Genomic DNA, 11,690 nt, shown 5'->3' with positions numbered 1-11,690 from the left:
ATAATAAAAACAGTTGTTTTAATACTAATACTTATTATAACTATAATTTTTATAGTTGTAAATATAATAACTTAATATAAATTAAAGTCATTAATTTTAAGTTATGATTTTTGGTAAATATATACTTCTAATATATATAATTATAAATATTAACTTTATTTTACTAGTTGTAATAGTAGAATTATGTATAAAAAATTATAAAGTAAGAGATTAGTAAATTAGTAAATTATATTCTATCAAATTAGACTAATAGTGAGATTCATTAAAACTTACTTAAAACTTAATTGACTCTTCTACAAAAAAAACATACTAATAATAAACATACCAGTACATAAGTTTACAAAGTTACAACTCAAAATATTAATTATTTGAATTATTATAGGATATACATTTTGTGGGAAAGAATCTGTTTCACTCAAAAGCTCAATTTTTCATAGTTGTCAGATTATAAGTACAATATCTTTTTTTCTACTGCTTTTTTTGCTTCAAAATTTCAGATATATACTTATTAGATGTCTAGCTACATAAATACAAAATTTTATGAAATTGGAGCAAGAAATGGGGTAGGAATAGTAAAAGTGGCCGGTTGTGGGTATTGGCTGCAAGGGGCGCCTCGACAGTAACCTCCAGGCCCATCAACATTCGTTGCAACTGATGCTTGTCTCCGCAACGGTGCTCAGTCTCGGAGTGTGTTCCGCTGCCACTGTAATTGAAAGTGCCTAACGACCGCTCAAGCCCCGCGACCGCATCATCTGAATATATTTGAGTATATTTCGTGATCGGAAGACCCTGAATTTGTATGATCGGCCCGGTTCGAAGGGTAATATAATCAGACTTTATTTTTTGCAAATTCGATCGTATTCAAAGATTATTCAGTTTTAAGGCGCATATAGCCGCGATGTATAATCTTAGAATATTGTAGGAAAGGAGAGAACTTATGGATATGTTAGAGAGAATGGAGGGTGGATTGATTCATTAAAGCGGGATTTCGTTACTCGTTTACAGTAACGCTGCGCCCGTCTCGGCACGGCGAGCATAGCCCTCCTTAGCCTTATCCTAGCCGAGTTTCCTTTTTCTCAATGATGACCGAGACCAAACCGACTGCTTCCATCTTCATGGGTCCACCTTCTCGTCCCACTCTCTTCTCACTGTGTCCTCGACATCTTTCCTCGCTGGGGTGAACATTCGACGAGGTGGGCCGTGACGGATGTCGACTACGCAGAGCGGTGACCGGGAGGTAAGTGCACATGTTCTCTTTCTCTCCTATCTGACAGCGTCGATCCCATGTAATCTAACATGAACGGGAATAATGTGTTTATTTTGCTGATATTATTATCTACAGGTCGTCACCGTGGTATCAATAGAGAATACAGATGGGAGTGCTACGGGCCATGTCGTGTTGGGTGTATTGGGCAGTCTGGCGTTTGTGTTTTTCCTCGTAATCATACTCGTGCCTATTATTCGCTGGAGGAAGCGGAGGGGGAGTGCGAGGGGTACTTCGACGACGGAGAGTCGAGCGAGCTCGCGGCGCACGCATACGCGGATCGTTTCGGAGTATCATCAAGATGCGGCAGCGCCGCTCCTTGAAGAACAGCCAATAACAACAACCGGTGGTGGGATGGCCGCTGTGAATATGAACGTGCCTATGGTCACTCAGCCTCAGCAGGGTGTTCTGAGCGATCAGGGTCGACGGACTACGCCGAGCCGTCCGCCGACTGCGTTGCTCAATATGAAAATCCTGCAGACTCTACCGAATTTTGACGAAGAGGATGAGAGCAACTCGTCATTGGGGAGGCCACTAGAGCCGGATGAGAGGACGTTTCCTGAGGCTACTACTGACACTAGTGGTACTGGCGTATGGCTAGTTACTGACGCGAATAGGAGAAGCGCTGCGCTGCCCCCTATTCCGGCGCCCGAGCAACCCTCGCGCGACTCGACACTGGTAGCAACGAGTCCACCGACGTCGCCGTTAACGAATGCGTTCCAACGACCACCTTCCATTGCACCTTCTGAATCTATGTCAATCGCGAATTCTCTTGGCACGTTCCGTTATCCTTCGCTCGTGTCGTCATCATCAAAAAGTTCCGTGCCTACTTCTACTGCTCTAAGTACTCCAAGGAATACGGCATATACACCCTCACCGTCATGGATGCCCAAATCACTCGTGCCTGGTACGGGAAGTCCTGTACAGAGCGAGACGTGGTGGCGTACACCGTCAATGCCACCGATTCCAGAATCAGTACGCTCCGCGTCCCTTTCGTCGGTACAACAACACGGCGGTCTAGAAACTACTACCAAGACTAAGAGAGATTCATCATCGCCGTCACCTGCTGCTGTATTACGTGATACCTCTGCTGAAGCTGGACCGAGTACTGTTGTTCGGCATGTTCGACATTTGTCTGGGGAGGCCACTACGGCTACGTTAGGCTCGCTTTCTCGGTCGAGTACTCAGCATACGAATACGGATCGTAGTAATAAGGAGCGTGATGAGAGGCGGGTGAGTACGCTCACACACGGGACGTTTGGCCGTCAGGGACATGCGGATAGCCGAGAGGCGTCGCATACGAGGGGAACCACCGAGTCTGAGGAAGGTGATGGTGGTGGTATCGTGGTTCCTCCCGATAGTCCGACTGAACGAACTATCAAAAACATGAAAAGACGGACATTAGATTACCCTCGAGAACCTTCACCTCCTTTAACCGTTGCACCGCTTTCCGCTCCTCCTCCATTACATTCCCATTCCACTCGATCTTCTTCCATTCAACATCAGCCTCCTTCACGGTCAACAACAACAACACCCGGACGTCCTTCTTCAGGTCCCATACCGGATCCGCAGTCACCTCAAGATAACGAACCTGATCCACCGCCGCCGGAAGTGCAGCTTGCTAGTCCGTATGAATACGGACATAATGAAGAAGCGTCTAGTTCAAGTGAACAGTTACTCCTCCCACAAGATCAAGATTCCTCCTCCGCACCACCTTTTTCACTCCCGGAATTACCTTCGTTGCCCCAACTTTCGCCCTTGGCGCTCGAATTTAGGCTGGACTCGGCGGCTGCATCGAGGAGTAATAGCGCGAGTACGGGACGAGGGAGTAGGAGGAGCGGTAAATCCAATAAGTCCAACAATTCTATTGGACGAGGAAAAGGGAAGGGAGAAGGGAAGGAAGGGAAAGGTCATGTGAAGTCACCTTCGAAAGCCAGTTCGATTAGCGCTTTTAGTTGCGGGACGGGGTCGAAACGATCGTTACGTTCACTAGCGAGTTTTAGTTCGAGCTCTCTTCGTTCGCGGTCGAAGTCTCGCGAACGAGGAGGGGATCGAGGAGTTGATAGAGTGAAACATGCGAGAAGGGTGACGTTTGGGGATACGGCTGGGACGCCTCCGCCTGTACCTGTTCGAACTCCTACTCCTACGCATACACATACTCCAGCTAGTAGAGCGAGTACGCCTGCTGAACAGTCTCAGTCGCGCAACAATTCCCCTGTACCAGTCCTTATGCCGCAGAAACGACCTTCGAGACCGTTACCGACACTGCCTGCTACGTTGATTGCGGGGTATTCGATACCGCTTCCGGGTCAGGTTGGTAGTAGAGTTATTGGTGGACCACCTGGACCACAGCAGCAGGGACGGGGTAATGGCAATGGTAATGGCAATGGAGAGGGAGGCTATGTCGTTCATTGATTCCTACTCCTTCGTTGATTTTGGTTTGAATTTTGAGTTTGTTTATTGACTCTACTTTGCTATCTTCTCATTTTTTTGGGTACGATATGTACGACCATTTTTGTAGGATTTTTTGCAGTTACACTTAACACTCATGGACTCTTTACGAGAACTTATCAGATCCCTGTACACTCATTCACTTTTTTCTACTTTTTTCGCTCTTTGACACGACCACTTGATCATCGGACACTTCTTGCATGTTTATGATGAGTTATTCTGTAGTGGTATTTTTGTTTATGTTTGTCGGAATCGTATGCTTGATTAATCAATCACCTCGTCGATCCTCTCACCATAACACCTTTGTCGTTTGGACAACAATTTAAAAAAGAAGTGAAGTAAGCACTCTTGACTGGGTATATGCAGTTTCAATCAGTTTTAACTGATTGAACCTCAGTGATTTTCGTCAAAATGGCGCCTGGTCTTCTAGCACCACGGAAAAGACTACAAACGATAACACGTCGGGGAGGAGTGCTGACCCCGACAACAGCGCTTGGATCGAGTTTGTAAAAGAGACTTGTGGCAAGCGGGAGGTTTGAGTTTGAAAGTTATATCAGGGAGGATTAATTTCGAGCGGAAGTGGCACGTCTAGTTTTCCTCCAGTACAAATATTTTGCTACGTGAACTGCATCGTGATTATCCCTAATAGTTTGATTTCTTTTTCCGTGTATCGATAACTGTCGGGAAAAAAAAACTTCCCTCTGGACGACTGAGGCAATATCTGTATCACTGTATGCAGTCGTTCAACTTTAGGACCTCAAACAAACCACACCTGCAGGTCATAAAGCACGTTTGAATGAACATTCTCTATCCTGAATATGGGAAATAATATTGCTACATAGTTACATCAGATGGGGGAATGTCTATCGTCAGATATATATATGAACAGAGGCAGAGTCCCATCAGTCGTTGGTATTAGTATCCGTCATTACTTTACTTCGCTTTGCTTTTGTCTGAACCTTTTACAGCCTGGCGGAATGCTGCTGCCGCTTCAGCATCCTTTGGATCTCCAAGACGTTTGAATCGAGCGTCAAAGCAGTGGACAAGGTTCCACAACGTCATGGGACGACCTGGATGCCCTTCAGGACGAAGAACTAGTGCAGCACGCAACAGTTCCATAGCTTCCTCGACGTCTCTCGTCTCGCCATAGCAGTCATATCGGAGATACAAGTGATAACCGAGGTTGTTAAGCGACAAATTTCGGCTGTAGTGGCCGTCTGGTCGGAGAGATAGACATTCGCGGTCGAGTGCGATGGACTCCTCGATATCTCCATCTCGTTTGCTATTCTGGAAACGCTGAGACAGGCTATTCGAGAGATTATTCATGGGAATGTCTCGATTGGGATGACCTTGTGGACGCAGAGCAAGACAGGCGCGGTTGAACGAGATTGCTTCCTCGATGTCCCGATTCCGTCCAGTCTTTAATGCGAGCTCTCTGGAAACGTATCCTGCACTCGCTAATAATTGGCCACGGTCAGGATCATTTTCGGGACAAAGTGACAAAGCCGCGCGGTAGTGTGCGACAGCCTGCTGAACATCCTTCAATTCGTTCGCTCTTTCGAACCGTGCAGTAAAACACAGTGCAATGTTTTCGAATATTTCGATACGATCAGGACTTCCTTCAGGGATGAGAACTAGTGCCTCGCGGAGGAGTCGGATGGCCTCCCAAGAGTCCTCCATCCGACCGATTTTCTTGAAACGATCACGAAGAGCGCCTGCAAGACTTATTAGTGACTCGCGCCAAAAGGGATCGCCAGAAGTAGATAGCGCTAGCTGGTTGCGACAGTCATCAACAGATTCATCCAGGTCTTTCATCCCAGCGTCCTGTTTAACGCTTTGTTCACAGATAATCTCGGTAAAATACATTGAATACCCACATTTACACTGGTCACAGATCCTGGAACGGCTCCAGTGTTGGGAGTTTCTTTCTTTTCATCTTCCTTTCGCTTTTCATCTGCGCCTCCTTTCTAAGGGCAATTTAAGCTCAACACATGCTTTATGAAGCTAGTGCACAGATTCATTCGTGTACTCACACAGGCACATGCTTGCATTTCAAGAGCAATGCACTTTGAACATGGTATCTGTGAAACCTCTGCCAGCTACTTGGATTCAGTCAACGTGGACGTTAGCCAAAGCTAGCATAATATTTCCAATGTGCTTGCCTTTCTATTAATGATCACAATAGTGTCTTCACGAGCAGCTTTGAGTAACCAAGCAACAGTAGACATCCCTGGCCGTGTGGCAGGGTTTCTTGACCAACATGAATTGCATAACTCCCAAATAGTCTTTTTGCTCCATGTCCAGGTATAATAATCCTCGGGTTTCTTCGGCAACTGGCTATACCAGATGGCTGAAATTACTTGTACGTCGTTACTTAGCTCGTAATATGGCCTTTGCAATGTCAAGAGTTCCTAAAGGTGCAGTGTATCCGTCAGAGGAACAATATTAAGACCAAAACAATCAATGACTTTACATATGCCACCATGCCGAACGCCCATATATCGGACTCAATTGTGTGCTTTGCTGGGGATTGATCGGTTGGTGAACATAGAATCTCCGGAGACATCCATCGAGCCGATCCCTTCACATTCCCAGTTGTAGTTTGGCCATTGATGGGGTATCCGCTGAACGAAGTTGAAAGGGAAATCACGCGCGAGATGCCGAAGTCACATATGAGTGGTCTGCCTTCCGGAGAGATGAGAATGTTATCCTTAGAAACCAATAGTTAAGCCGCTATTCCATTCCAGCGAAAGAATAGTCGAACCGATTTTAGGTCAGAATGGATGATACCCTTGTCGTGTAGATAGTCTATTCCTTCAGCTATGCCAAGGATCTGTTTGTTCTATCAAGCTAGTTTCTGCACCGCAATATTATGAGATCACACACTATACCAGTAACGTCTATTTCTGGGTGTTGCGAGACATATCGCAGTGCCGTCCCGTTTTCCATAAACTCGGATACAAGAGTCGGAAAGTCGTTCTCCTCCAAAATATAGCCAAGCAGCGGAAGAACATTCGGGTGGTCAAGACTCGACCAAATCTGAACTTCTCGTTTGAGTAGCTTGTTCGGAATGAAAGTAAGTACGCAGTGTCAAGTACTCGGAAGAATAGACTACCTTCAATGTCTCAGGCGTTTGCGTATGGAATACACGAAGACATTTCACCGCGACCTTAAGTTTACCACGGTCGGGATGATCATACGTTCCAATTCGAATGTCCCCGTAGCTCCCTCCAGAGAAAGGATGTGCACTTTTGTCGTACGATAAATGGTCTGTGATATCGAGGTGCTTGATACGAGCGAGAGTCGATTCGAGAAGATCTGGAGGAGTGGAGTGCTTAAAGTTGGACATGGGCCCGCATTCGATCTGCTAGTAACGGGAAACGGACAGAAGCGTGTTCAAGCATCATGATGTGAGTGGGCATTGCAACGCTGATGTCGCACGGCAAATGATATTGTATTGTATTGAATGTGAAACGCCGGAACATTCCACTGCTGTGATATATTTATTACTAATCATAGATTCATTTAGGCGCCTCACGATTTACGTTTCGAAGGTTACGTAACAAGGCGCGGCTCAATACTCCCCGTTTGGCATCATAGTAATGAGCAGATGGATGAGACCGTGACGCAACAATGACGACCTTGGCGGCGTCTCTCATCGTCAGTCGTGAGCAAAGTAGAACCAAGACTATCATCGACCACGACTACGATCGTCGGTGGCATTAAGAAAGTAGAACTGTACTTTGCGTGGGGTAAGTCTCGCCACATGCACGCATTGCGTACATCTTCACCTCAGTCTACGAACAGAAACTCACCTTCTCACCAACAGTGAATAAAATAGAAACATAAAGCAAGCTATCTCAACTCAGATACGATGAGTACTGTCTCACCAACCCCCCGCCGTCGTCTCTCCTCTCGACGCGGTTCCTCCTCCGCTCCAGATCCTTACGGGCTACATGCAGACATTGAGACAACGCAAGGAAAAGCAAGTCGGATCACCATCCTTCCTGTGCGTTCTCCTCCTCCTCCTCAGCAAAGCAACACCGCGCTTGGAAATGCGAGAGAGAAGCGATCGAGTTGGGGCTCGACCCATTCGACCCATTCGGCGGCGAGTAATACGTCAACAGGTCGTGGACGGTTGTCGTTTGCGTTTTCGAGCTTTACGCCTATTAATAAGGATAAGGATGGTGGAGATGCTGCACAAGGAGGTCACGGGGGTCCAGCAAATTTGAGTGGACCGCCGTCCCCTGGAGGTCGGTTTCCTATGACAAGGAGAAACTCTAGTCATAGTCTGGATCGGACAGGCCAACGTGGAGGTGGAGGTGGCGCGAACTTCCAGCAATTATCACCTCAACAAGTATGCGATCTCGCGATTAGCTCGATCTCGAACCCTCCGTTGGCTAGTCCGTCACTTGACGGTAGAACAACAGCACCAATAGCAAATCAACAGCAGCAGCTGCAGCAAGCGACGACGCCATTCCTAGTTCTCTCAGACGAAGTGTACCTTCCGTTCCTTGAAAGGCCCGCAGAAGTGACAGCGCTCCTGACGAGCGCCCCGACAAATCGATTGATGGCTTTGCTCCAGCAGACGTTTCCCAAGAGTCTGCGAGACCCGTTTGATGCAAATGCTTCTCTGAAACCCTTTGGTGAGGATCCTGCGAAGTGGAGCTTTGCAGAGCTTACGCGGTGGTTACAGACTGTAGACCGCGAAGAGGCGGATGATCGCGTATGGGTATCGAAAGCGCGAAAGTCTGTGTTAGCGAGGAGCGAGCTTATTTGGAGTAGACTCAAAGCTGCGTTGGGCGTCCCTCCAGAATTAGAGGAGGAGGAGGAAGACGGTGATGAGGAAGAAGAAGAAGAAGACGGCAATGTGGGGAAGTACGACGACGGAGAGGCCCGCGTGGCAAATTACGCTGACGATGATTATGTCGGTGATGAGGAACGTGAACGCTTCGAGGCGTGGCTTGAACCGATATATGATGGTGATATGGGAGCGAAGTGTGTTGCGAGTCCTGTTAACTTGCCGTCGCCGAGTAACCCGTTTGATTTGGGGAGTATTGGGGAGGGTGCGGAGGATGAAGAGGAAAAGGACAAAGATACCGACAAAGAGAAAGAGAAAGAGAAGGCGGTTGAAGAAGCTACACGAATGATACACGGCCTCCGACTCTCCACTCCTCTAACCTCCTCCAACAACAACATTCGTGCACGGTCTGGTTCTGGTAGCTCTCTCGGTTCTCATGGCTCTCATGGCTCTCTCGGATCTCTTAATCCTCTCAGCATGTCACCCGTCGTACCGACAGCAACGAGTCAACGAAGAGCGTTCAGTTCGACTGCAACTGAAGACACGGAGATGAGGAGACGGGAGGCGATGATGGCTGCTTCTGTTGCTAAGTCTGGAAGGGTGAGGAGGTCTGCTCAGCAGGAAAGGGGGACTGGGGACCCGCTTTTCCCGAGTTCGTTTGCGACGTTGACGATGGGGCCTAGTTTGGTTGCGAAGTGAGTTTTCTTTCCTACCCTCTTTCTTCCTCTCTTTTTTTCCTAATTTAATCAAATAACCGATAACTGATTTAACTTTTTTTAATAAAAATGAAATAGTAACCCAGCCCTGCGCTCAGGCCCCCGTCGGACTTTCCGCCCTGGTGTTCCCATTGCTGCTCGAGGACGCGGAGGTACGGGAGGTGGGGGAAGATATTGGGGGTCTACGAGTGGGTCGATGACGGGTGGTTGGGATACGGATGGGAATGATTATGCGTTGAGTTTGGGGAGTGGGTCAGAGAGGAGTTTTCGGTGATCTCTCCCGGACTCGGTGATCCGCCCATTGCTGGTCTGGTGATTTCTAGTTGGCCGACTAGTAGGGCGAAAGGAATGATTTGAAGGAAACTACCCACCCAGCGGTGGAAAGAGACGTTGGCTCAGTATCGACTTGGTCTTTTAAAAGAAAAGAAAATGGGTTTTGCATTGACACTGCATATTTCTCATTTTAGATACAACTTCTTTTGTGGTGCTCTTCTGGTCCATTGCTTCAACGTATGTGTGTACTTGTAGATGTTTGGGACTTTGGCCTTGGGTTGCAATGTTGTATAAATGAATGAATGAATGAATGTACATGTCCAATAATATTGTGCTGTCTACGAGCCGACTCCGCCAAACTGTACAGGTCTAGATGGATGAGCCTGAGCGTAAAAGAGCAATGCGTTCAGCTGTGTAGGTGCAAAGTTGATCGCGGTGCTTGCCTTTAATATGCTATGAAACGTGGTGCTAGGTTCTAAGACTTCGGCAACATTATGGATCTTGTGTCTTATGAATACAGAATAGTCTCTGCTGTTTCGTTCTGGTTTCTGCGAACGATACATAGGCATGATTCTTGTGATGAGCTACAATGTGTGTACCTGCAGCAGTAGTTGTCCTTGGACAGGATTTGTGGATTTCATATATTAGTTTAGATGGAACAGGGGGACGGATCAACGGATCATAACACGCTCCGCTTTTGAACGGAACTCTGACTCCGCCCAAGGTCACGGTTCGGTAAGTGAGTGAGTGATTATACGCGATGCCTTTAGCGGTGTCAGCGCAAAGACGAGCGCGGAACTAGACTTGAGCCTGTGGTGATGCAGCGCTGTAACATGCGACCAATCCTTGCCGTTTCGTTCCGGTTTCTCCGAGTCATACACAATAATCTCTATGTTCCTTGAAGCAGAGGACTGGCATGAGTCGTTTTCACGGAACGCTGTTCGTCTAGTGAACCACCAACCTAATTTTCGTTGCACTGTCACGACCACTATCTTTAGACGCTGAGTCATTGGAGAGGTTTGCTAGGTCAGAATACTGATGAGTGGAGTGTGTCTATTGTATGGTGAATGTACATACGTACTATAGAGTTATAGTAAGCCTTTCCCTTGTCCTTAGGCAGGCATTTGGCCCTTGGGGTGCTAGTCCAGGAGGAATTAGGGTGGGGAGAGGGGTGAAGTTGAGTTGATCCTATTGTGTATAACTGGTTCCGCCAGAGCATATAGGGCTGTAAGTGCATGTGAGAGCGGAACGTCGTGCATACTGGGAGCATTATTAGTCTTGCTGTGAAACGCAGTATTTCCGCAACATTATTGCCGTAGCCTACGATCAATTATCAATTCATACTGTTCCGTTCCGATTTCTCCCAATGATCTTGCTGTAATGACAGAAGCAGCCCTGTATCAGTCTCATTGATCTATCAGGCCATACGTGACTCGAAGCAGAGGATAAGCCGTATCGTTCGGAGCAGAGACTCGTTTGTCCGATGGATGTAGTACGCATGTACATAATATACGCAAATTCACTGCGGTCTCATAGCTGCCCTGTTCTCGGATGCTCGATCCTCCGCCGTCGGAGAATGCGGCTCAGGCAAAGTATCTAATGAGTGGAATGTATTAATATTGCTCCCGGTTTGGAAATTGTATTGATGAAAGACTTTCGTTAGGACCCACGATGCCGCGGACTAAAGGTTTATTAGACAAGTGCACATCTACTTTCAACTTTCGTACCTGCGCCCGCAATGGCATCGACGCCGCGAAGCAGACCACCTCCGAATAACTTGAGCGAATAAGCTTGCGGGAAGCACGTAACGCAAATCTGGATAAACATAGCGTACATGTATTGTATCTGCAGCCAGCGATCCAGGTACTGTGAAAGTTCCATGATCCGTTAATTTCTATCCACGTCAAAATATAATTATAATGCGTATCTTGATCCATTAAGATGTTGTGCGGAGATATGCAGGCTATTACCTTCATCTTTTGCCTTCGAGTTCCTCGCTACGGCAATGTGATACCTTCGTTCCTGGAGACACATGGCACACAACTTGGAAAGACCACTGGATGGGCAGTTTCCATTTCTTTTGCCTAGATACGATTACGTTCGTTACCTTCATTCGGAATATCGACATTCCGTACTATGGTTGCTTTCTCCGGTTTGCTTGTTTTACTAGTTTGTGAAACGAAAC

General features: G+C 47.1%; 5 protein-coding genes across 5 annotated transcripts; 2 read left to right on the top strand and 3 right to left on the bottom strand.

Annotated features, from left to right (window-relative positions):
• The first annotated feature begins 1,167 nt into the window (after positions 1-1,167).
• Positions 1,168-3,962, top strand: FOMMEDRAFT_138172 (uncharacterized protein). The gene is made up of 2 exons (XM_007262116.1): positions 1,168-1,237; positions 1,343-3,962. The coding sequence occupies exons 1-2, from the start codon at positions 1,208-1,210 to the stop codon at positions 3,677-3,679; spliced, it is 2,367 nt and encodes a 788-aa protein (XP_007262178.1). The 5' UTR covers positions 1,168-1,207; the 3' UTR covers positions 3,680-3,962.
• Positions 3,963-4,561: 599 nt separating this feature from the next.
• Positions 4,562-5,645, bottom strand: FOMMEDRAFT_116699 (TPR-like protein). The gene is made up of 2 exons (XM_007262115.1): positions 5,593-5,645; positions 4,562-5,539 (listed from the first exon to the last, which is right to left on the bottom strand). Exon 2 carries the CDS (start codon positions 5,528-5,530, stop codon positions 4,649-4,651), a length of 882 nt encoding a protein of 293 aa, XP_007262177.1. The 5' UTR covers positions 5,531-5,539; positions 5,593-5,645; the 3' UTR covers positions 4,562-4,648.
• A 205-nt stretch (positions 5,646-5,850) lies between these two features.
• On the bottom strand, positions 5,851-7,064 carry FOMMEDRAFT_25369 (kinase-like protein; the record flags this gene model as incomplete). The annotated part of the gene is made up of 5 exons (XM_007262114.1): positions 5,851-6,126; positions 6,189-6,425; positions 6,480-6,557; positions 6,602-6,775; positions 6,831-7,064. The coding sequence occupies 5 exons, from the start codon at positions 7,062-7,064 to the stop codon at positions 5,851-5,853; spliced, it is 999 nt and encodes a 332-aa protein (XP_007262176.1).
• Positions 7,065-7,589: 525 nt separating this feature from the next.
• On the top strand, positions 7,590-9,506 carry FOMMEDRAFT_131117 (uncharacterized protein; the record flags this gene model as incomplete). Its single annotated transcript, XM_007262113.1, has 2 exons — positions 7,590-9,211; positions 9,311-9,506. The coding sequence occupies 2 exons, from the start codon at positions 7,590-7,592 to the stop codon at positions 9,504-9,506; spliced, it is 1,818 nt and encodes a 605-aa protein (XP_007262175.1).
• Positions 9,507-10,267: 761 nt separating this feature from the next.
• FOMMEDRAFT_16673 (uncharacterized protein) lies at positions 10,268-11,109 on the bottom strand. Its single transcript, XM_007262112.1, has 3 exons — positions 10,583-11,109; positions 10,467-10,527; positions 10,268-10,401 (listed from the first exon to the last, which is right to left on the bottom strand). Exons 1-3 carry the CDS (start codon positions 10,773-10,775, stop codon positions 10,395-10,397), a joined length of 261 nt encoding a protein of 86 aa, XP_007262174.1. The 5' UTR covers positions 10,776-11,109; the 3' UTR covers positions 10,268-10,394.
• Between the last annotated feature and the right edge of the window lie 581 nt (positions 11,110-11,690).

Source organism: Fomitiporia mediterranea, assembly GCF_000271605.1.
Source record: "Fomitiporia mediterranea MF3/22 unplaced genomic scaffold FOMMEscaffold_1, whole genome shotgun sequence".
Taxonomy (NCBI): domain Eukaryota; kingdom Fungi; phylum Basidiomycota; class Agaricomycetes; order Hymenochaetales; family Hymenochaetaceae; genus Fomitiporia; species Fomitiporia mediterranea.
Note: the sequence above shows the minus strand (reverse complement) of the source record. Positions and strands in the feature narration are given on the sequence as shown.